At 39.9% G+C, this 7899-nt stretch overlaps 2 protein-coding genes across 2 annotated transcripts; both read right to left on the reverse strand.

Annotated features, from left to right (window-relative positions):
* Nucleotides 1-1490: 1490 nt before the first annotated feature.
* Nucleotides 1491-1802, reverse strand: LOC120090634. The gene has a single exon (XM_039048352.1). It carries the CDS (start codon nt 1800-1802, stop codon nt 1491-1493), a length of 312 nt encoding a protein of 103 aa, XP_038904280.1.
* A 2245-nt stretch (nt 1803-4047) lies between these two features.
* Nucleotides 4048-4620, reverse strand: LOC120090635. Its single transcript, XM_039048354.1, has one exon. It carries the CDS (start codon nt 4618-4620, stop codon nt 4048-4050), a length of 573 nt encoding a protein of 190 aa, XP_038904282.1.
* Nucleotides 4621-7899: the final 3279 nt, after the last annotated feature.

The raw sequence follows: 7899 nt of genomic DNA on the forward strand, positions 1-7899 counted from the left end.
TCCTTTCTTGTTTTGAAAAGAATGTTTGCCTCTTCTTGTAAAAACAACATGGTGCATCTAAATGCAGTGGTCTAGTTTGCGTCGTTTTATTAGAGACTGTTGATCATGATTACACCCTTCATTTTGGCTTGTTCCCACAAGTTTCATGCGACATCCAACTACGGTTGTATGCCAATCTCAACTTCAACTCTTGATTTTCAGTTAAGTTTGACTTTTGCTGGTCAGAGGAGTTGTCTCTTTCTCTCATTTTTTTTTTCTCTTTTCATATTGCATCGTTCATGGAAACCCACCTTTGTTTTGGCTTGCTCCCAAGGGTGTCATGCGAACATCCAACTACAAGCAGGTTCCTTCACGACTTAACTCTTATAAAGTTGGGATTTTGATTTTCCCTTGCGCTGACATTGGAGTTTGTATGAATTTTTTTTCTTTTTTTTTTTTTTTTTTTTTTGACAAATGAACGCATTTTCTAATGATAACTGCATCCACTTGATCGTATCTGCTCAGACCTTCCCCACCCCCAAATTTAGAGATGTGCAAGGTTCTCATTGCGTTCTTTTGGATAGAATAAACAAAACACTTAGTCAAAATTTTGAAATAAAGGTTTGAGCAAAGTCTTGAAGGATAAAAGGTAAAGCAGTGCTATTGCTACAAATTATCTAAGTGTTAGTCAGAAGATACAAAGTGTGGGAAATGTTGCTAAGTATGTGCACATAACTCATCATGGCAGCACAATGAATAACGCAAGATAATTAACCAAATATACCAAGAATTATAAATAACACAATACCAAATTTGAGCATGTACAAAGAATCAAGAAACAGCTTCTATACATAGAAATAATGAATGAAATTTATCCTTTGTATTTGATTCAGACGGGTGCAAGATTCAAGATTAACACCACGGCTCCATTAACGCGAATGCATATTTGTAGAGAACGGGCAACAATGCATGTATCATTGCAACACACCCCTCAACTCAATGCATTTCTGCAGGATGGGCGCACGGTATTTCTACTGGCGCAACACTACCTCAACATAGTGCGTTTTTGCTAAGGACGGGCAAAAAATACATATGAGTGCAACACACCCCTCAGCACAATGCATTTGGGTTGGATGGACGCAAAGTATATCTTGTTATCAGAAGATGCACCCATCATCGCAATGCATACCAATCTTTATTTTTCTTTTTAATTCATCAAACATGCAAGTCGATAAGACTTTGCGGTGTTCATCGTTTTATTCAGTCATTCACAGAAATTTTAAGAACAGTGCTACTAATGCATAAAAGTAAAGAAATTAAACACGACATGGAAATACACAATTGAATTAAATTGAAAGTAAACACGTAAAGCAGTAAAGGCTAATTCTAAACGCAATTTAAAAATCAGTAAATGAAAGCTGTAAAGAAAGCACTTAAACATAGATATAGGGATGCTAATTGAAAGAAGTTTTTTAGAGTTACTGCAGTAGCATCCCCGCAAGCGGTCAATCCTACTTGCCTAAGTCGATGGTCTCCATGCGTCGTTCCACATCACCCCCATAGTAGGGCTTAATTCGTTGACCATTGGCTTTAAATGCGTTGTTCCCATCTTCAGTTGTTAGCTCCATTGCGCCATGGGGAAAGATAGTCTTGATGCATAATGGCCCAGACCAGCAGGACTTCAACTTCCCTGGAAATAATCGCAAATGCGCGTTAAACAAAAGTACCTGTTGACCCTCGAAGAATGTCTGGTTGCTTATGCGGTCATCATGCCACTTTTTGGTTCTCTCCTTATAGAGCTTGGCATTTTTGTAGGCGTTCATTCGCCACTCGCTAGATCAAAGTTTAGCTTTTTGCTTGCCTACATTGCTTTGTGTTCCAACTCGAGAGGCAGATGACAAGCTTTTCCGAAGACCAGAGCATATGGGGACATGCCAATTGAAGTTTTGAAGGCAGTTCTATATGCCCACAATGCTTCATCGAGCTTGGGTGACCAATCCTTCCTGGAGGTACTGACTACCTTCTCCAAGATAGTCTTGATCTCTCTATTAGAAATTTCTGCCTGCCCATTGGCTGTCTCTTATACACATCTAGATGTGTATAAGAGACAGACATGGGCATGGGCGTCCTTAAATAGTGTTGGCCAAAAATAGCCACTCTGTAGGACTTTTGCGGCGGTCCGCTGCCCCCCAAAATGTCCTCCATAAGAGGACTCATGAAAAAGCTCCAAAATGTGCTTGGCCTCATGCTTAAGAATGCATCGACGGAAAATATGATCAGGTCCAAGTCGATACAAAAAGGGGGTCATCCCAGAAATAAAACTTGACGTCATATCTCAGCTTCTTTTTCTGCTTGTATGTGTAATCTTCTGGTACTTGGCCACAAACTATGAAGTTTACAATGTCCGCATACCATGGAACATTAACGTACACCGCCATCGGTAGCTCATCAGGGAATCTTTCTTCAATGTCTTTTTCTTTCTTTTGAAACTCGCAATTTTCTAATCTTGACAGATGATCTGCGACTTGGTTCTTAGTGCCCTTCTGATTCTTAATCTTTAGGTCAAATTCTTGTAGGAGCAGCATCCACCTTATCAGTCTCAGTTTCGCATCTTTCTTCGTCATACGGTATTTGATCGCAGAATGATCAGTATATACCACAACATTTATTCTAATCAAGTACTGTCGAAATTTCTCCAGCGCAAATACCACTGCGAGCATTTCTTTTTCTGTGGTTGTATAATTTTCCTGTGCATCATTCAACGTCTTGCTAGCATAATAGATAGGATGCAAAATCTTATCTTTGCGCTGACTCAAGACTGTACCCATTGCATATCCACTAGCGTCACACATCAACACAAATGGTAGCGTCCAATCCGACGCAATCAGAATGGGTGCGGTGATGAGCACATTTTTCAATGTGTGGAATGCTTCAGTGCATGCATCATCAAAATCATATTCACGGTCAACCTCGAGGAGCGCACTTAGGGGCCTTGCGATCTAAGAAAAGTTGTGGATAAATCTTTGATAAAATCTCGCATGTCCCAGAAAACTCCTAAGCATTTTCACATTGACTGGTGGTGGTAACTTGGAAATTGCGTCGATTTTCACTTGATCAACTTCCAATCCTGCCTTTGATATTTTGTGACCTAGCATAATTCCTTCTTCAACTATGAAATGGCATTTCTCCCAGTTCAAATCAAGATTAGTTTCAACGCATCTCTTCAATACTTTTTCAAGATTTGATAAACAAGAGTCATAAGTATTGCCAAAAACTGAAAATTCATCCATAAATACCTCGACTGACTCCTCCAATAAATCTGAAAAATATTGCCATCATACACTTTGGAAGTACCTGGTGCATTACAGAGTCCAAATGGCATGCGATGGAATGCAAATGTGCCGAATAGGCACATGAAAGTTGTCTTATCTTGATCTTCTGACGTAATCGCAATTTGGTTATACCCTGAGTAACCGTCAAGAAAACAAAAGAAATCGTTCCCCGCAAGTCGATCTAATATTTGATCAATAAACGGGAGTGGAAAGTGGTCCTTCTTTGTGGCCAGATTTAATTTGCAGTAATCCATACAGATTCTCCACCCGTGGTTGTCCTTGTAGGAATTAACTCATTCTTGCTATTGGTGACGATTGTCATTCCCCCTTTCTTTGGAATGCATTGCACAGGGCTTACCCAACTGCTATTTGATATAGGGTAAATGATGCTTGCATCAAGCCACTTCACTATCTCTTTCTTCACAACCTCTCTCATGGTAGGGTTCAGACGGCGTTGCCTCTCTATAGATCTTGTTCTTTCTTCCTCAAGACGAATCTTATGCATGCAATATGAAGGACTGATTCCTCGAATGTCCGCTAAGGTCCATCCCAAGGCTTTTGCGTTGTTTTTCAGGATCTGGATAAGTGCTTCCTCTTTCTCTTTGCTCAGCGAGGCAGATATAATAACTGGTAAAGTGTTATTGTCTCCTAGATAAACATATTTGAGGTGCACTGGCAACGGCTTCAATTCTAACATGGGTGGTTCTTCTAAAGATGGCTTAGTACGCTGCATTGTTCATTCAGATAACTTGATTGTTTCAAAATCTGACTCAATTTGAATTGCGGTGCAATTTTCCTCCCACATTGCGCCGATCCCAAAGTCTTCTTCCTCCAATTCTTCTAGGGGCTCGTGCCAATGTTCTTCCTGCAATTCCCCAACATATTGACAATTTTCCATATCACTCGGGTATTTCAACGCATTGAGGACGTTAAACTTAACCTGCTGATCGTTGACCCTTATGGTAAGTTCTTTTCTCTGTACGTCGATCAATGCTCGCCCTATTGCAAGAAATGGGCGACCCAAGATGATAGGCAGGATTTCAGCTTCATAATCTAATAAGATAAAGTCAGCAGGGAAGATAAACTTATCTACTTGCACAAGTACATCCTCTATTTTGCGCTCTAGATGTGTTATTGATCTATTGGCCAACTGCAACGTAACCGTGGTGGGTCTTGCTTTGTCGATATTTAACTTTTTGAAGATTGACGAGGGCATTAGGTTTATACACGCTCCCAAATCACACAGCACATATCTGACTTCTTTTCCCCCTATCGAGCATGGCAATGTGAAACTCCCTGGATCCTTCATTTTGGTGGGGATGTTGTTATGAAACAACACGCTACATTCATATGTTAACACAATAGTTTCATTCTCCCCATCTTCCTCTTATTGCCAAGTATGTCCTTGAGGAATTTCACATAGCTCGGCATCTGTCCAATGCTTCTATTAAGGGAATGTTGATATGTAGTTGTCGGAGAACATCCAGGAACCTCTGGAATTGTTTGTTATCATCTTTCTTCCTCAGCCTGGACGGGAAAGATGGAGGATCCCATCATACTTCCTCTTCAATTGGTTGTTCATTGAGGTCCTTTGCTTGCTATGTTTTAGGAGCTAGAGGTTGCAGTGACTTTGCATTGGAATCTTACTGAGATTCATTCCTTGTGGATGTACTTTCTTCTGAACTATTAATTCTGTCATCAATGGTTGATTGGTCATCGTTGATGGTTAAATCTATTGGTCTTGTTACTGAATCTGGTACAGGTGACACAGAGACCGTTGTTTTGCCACTTCTCAATGTCACAGCTTGACATTGTTCTTTACCATGTGGCCCCGATACTCTCGAGCTATTAGGCAGCATACCAGGAATTTTATTCTTTAGTTTGATCGCAAGCTATTCAATCTGCTCCTCCAAATTTCTAAGGGAGGAAGCTTGTGATTGCTTGATTGCCTCGTTCTTCTCAATATAATGTTTCCAAAGATGAGGTACTACAAGAGGTGTCAGAAAAGAATGGTTGGTCGTAGGGTTGTATACCCTGAAGATTACCTGGGCTATGATTCTGTTTAATGAAAATCAGAGGATTTCCTCGATTCCTATAATGACTGCTCTGACGATTAATTTGGCTCCCCTGGTTGTGATTCCCGCCCCAACTGAAAGTTAGGTGATTCCACCAACCAGGGTTGTAGGTGTTGCAGAATGATTCGTTGTGAATAGAGTACACAGATTGTTGATTCCATTAAATGTTCCTTTCCACATTGAACGCAATTTATTGCGGCCACGTGTGTCAACACATTGGCTTGTGCTGAACCTTGAGAGAGATGTCCTTGCTAAATAGCCATAGTCTGAAGAAGCGAGGTCATTGTGATCATCTGGTCTACTAGGGTGTTCATTGTATCAACTGGTACAATGGCACCTTCCACTCTTCTTTGCTCTGAACCTCTTTCCTCATACCCGTTATCTAACCACTCATCTGTATTTCGCGAGATGCGATCCAACATGACCTTTTCTTTCGTATATGTCTTGTCCATTAATCCTCCTGCCACGGAGGCATCAACAACTGCTTGCATTGTTCGATCCAAGCCATTATAAAAAGTCTCCATTAGAACGCAATCGGGAATCCCGATATGCGGATAGTTCTTCACTAATTGCCTGAATCGCACCCAGGCGGTGCTTAAAGTTTCATAACCCTTCTGTTCAAAATTCAACACATCCCTCCGTCTCCTTGCATTGATGGCTGGAGGGAAGAATTTATTCATAAACCTTTCGACCAACTAATCCCATGCATTGATTTCATTTGGCTCTAATGATTAAGCCCATCTCCTTGCCTCATCTCGCAGTGTATACGGGAAGAGATACAATCTAATTTCTTCTAGAGTCTATTGACATAATTTGTATCTTTAAGCATAAGGACAATGTTGAATATGAATGAATGAACAAGTCCAAGTCCCCGTTACCAATTCCCCAGAAACGGCGCCATAAACTTGTTGACATAAAAATTGATGCTTCTATTTTAAGCACACGCACTACGATATATAATCCATGATACAAGTCCATGTCCCCATTACCAGTTCCCCAGCAACGACGGCATAAACTTATTGACATAAAATTAGTCCATAAACTTGTAACGCATAAAATTTTCTTCTTATGTCATACAACGCATGGATGATTTCGATGATATGTGATACTACTTCTAGATGTATGCGTTATTAACGATATGCTTGTAGTATGCTATGCATTGTCACAAGTTTCCTTGCATTGAAAGCAAGTATAATTTCACCGCAAGTTTCTCGAAGTGATCCAATGTCGAACATAGGGATTGTTTTAGGTTGATTGTGTTATGTTCGTGATATATGCGACCAAGGGTTTTTCAATTCAATAAAAGTGTGGTTTGTACATGCGATAAAGTAAATTGTGCAGTAAAGTAAAGTAAGCAATAAAAATGCGATAATAAAGTAAATTGTGATAAAAGTAAAGTGCGATAAAATAAACCTAAGCTATGATGATACAAGATACAGGTTACATGATACAAGATACCGAGGTTGAGACTAACTGTGAAGATTATACAAAGTTCGTGTTATACGATGGCAAGGCTTATGTGCGAAGCAGAAAAAGAAAGGATAATTAATATAAACAGTGCAAGGATAATTAATATAAACAGTGCAAGTTCCTTAATTGCGTTAAAGATATAAGTACGGTTCTGCCTCTCGATGATCGGCCGCGTTTCCCACATCTCTGTGGTGAAACAGGGACGAACGTAGTGAATGCAAGGTCGCTTCCATCTCTGGAAGTACTTCTTGCTTTAGTTAGCGCATTCTTCTAACCTTCTCTCGACAGATCAAAATGGCATCTTCACTTCTGCTCTCACAGGTGAAGATGCCATCTAGCATGCTTTAGCTAAACATCCTTATTTCTTTAGCACAGATTAAATTACTTGTTTAATTCATATTAATCACCACGAGATTAAGAAAACATCGTGGAGAAAGTGATTAATGGAGGAACGGAAATAGACAGAAATATGGAAATGAAAATGATCACGACAATTAATTATAAAATCAAGCGTCTGATACATGGTTATGAATGATTTAGACTAAGAATATGAAGTACAATTGATGAATAAGAGTTAGAAACAGATACAGAAGAGTGGCAATGTCTTGACACCGATCTAGATGGAGAGATTGCTTGTCGATGTAGATGGAGTGAATGGAAGGATGAGCTTCCCTCTTAGGTTTGCTCAACCAGTAGAGTTGATCTAGGTACAGAGCTTCACGGCAGGGATTCGAAATTAGCATGCACCCACCAAGTTGCGCCGGAAAGCACATTTCGACACGAAGAAACCCAAAGTTCGTCCTTTGCGGACTCTTTCTTGACCTTTTGTGTCAAAGTTTGTCCACACATGTACAAAACACCTCTCGAGGGTTCATAAGTATCTTTTGAACCAAACTCCATCCAAATTTAGACTTGAGTACATTTCGACAAGTAGAAACCCAAAGTTCATCATTTTTGGACTCTTTCTTGACCTTTTGGTCCAAAGTTTATCCATACAGGTACAACATTATTGTTCAGCGTTCATAAGTAACTTTTAAACCAAA

Source organism: Benincasa hispida, chromosome 11 (genome assembly GCF_009727055.1).
Source record: "Benincasa hispida cultivar B227 chromosome 11, ASM972705v1, whole genome shotgun sequence".
Taxonomy (NCBI): domain Eukaryota; kingdom Viridiplantae; phylum Streptophyta; class Magnoliopsida; order Cucurbitales; family Cucurbitaceae; genus Benincasa; species Benincasa hispida.

Coding starts and splice junctions, on each gene's coding strand:
- LOC120090635 (XM_039048354.1), bottom strand. CDS start 4,620: ATGAAGGATCCAGGGAGTTTCACATTGCCATGCTCGATAGGGGGAAAA.
- LOC120090634 (XM_039048352.1), bottom strand. CDS start 1,802: ATGAACGCCTACAAAAATGCCAAGCTCTATAAGGAGAGAACCAAAAAG.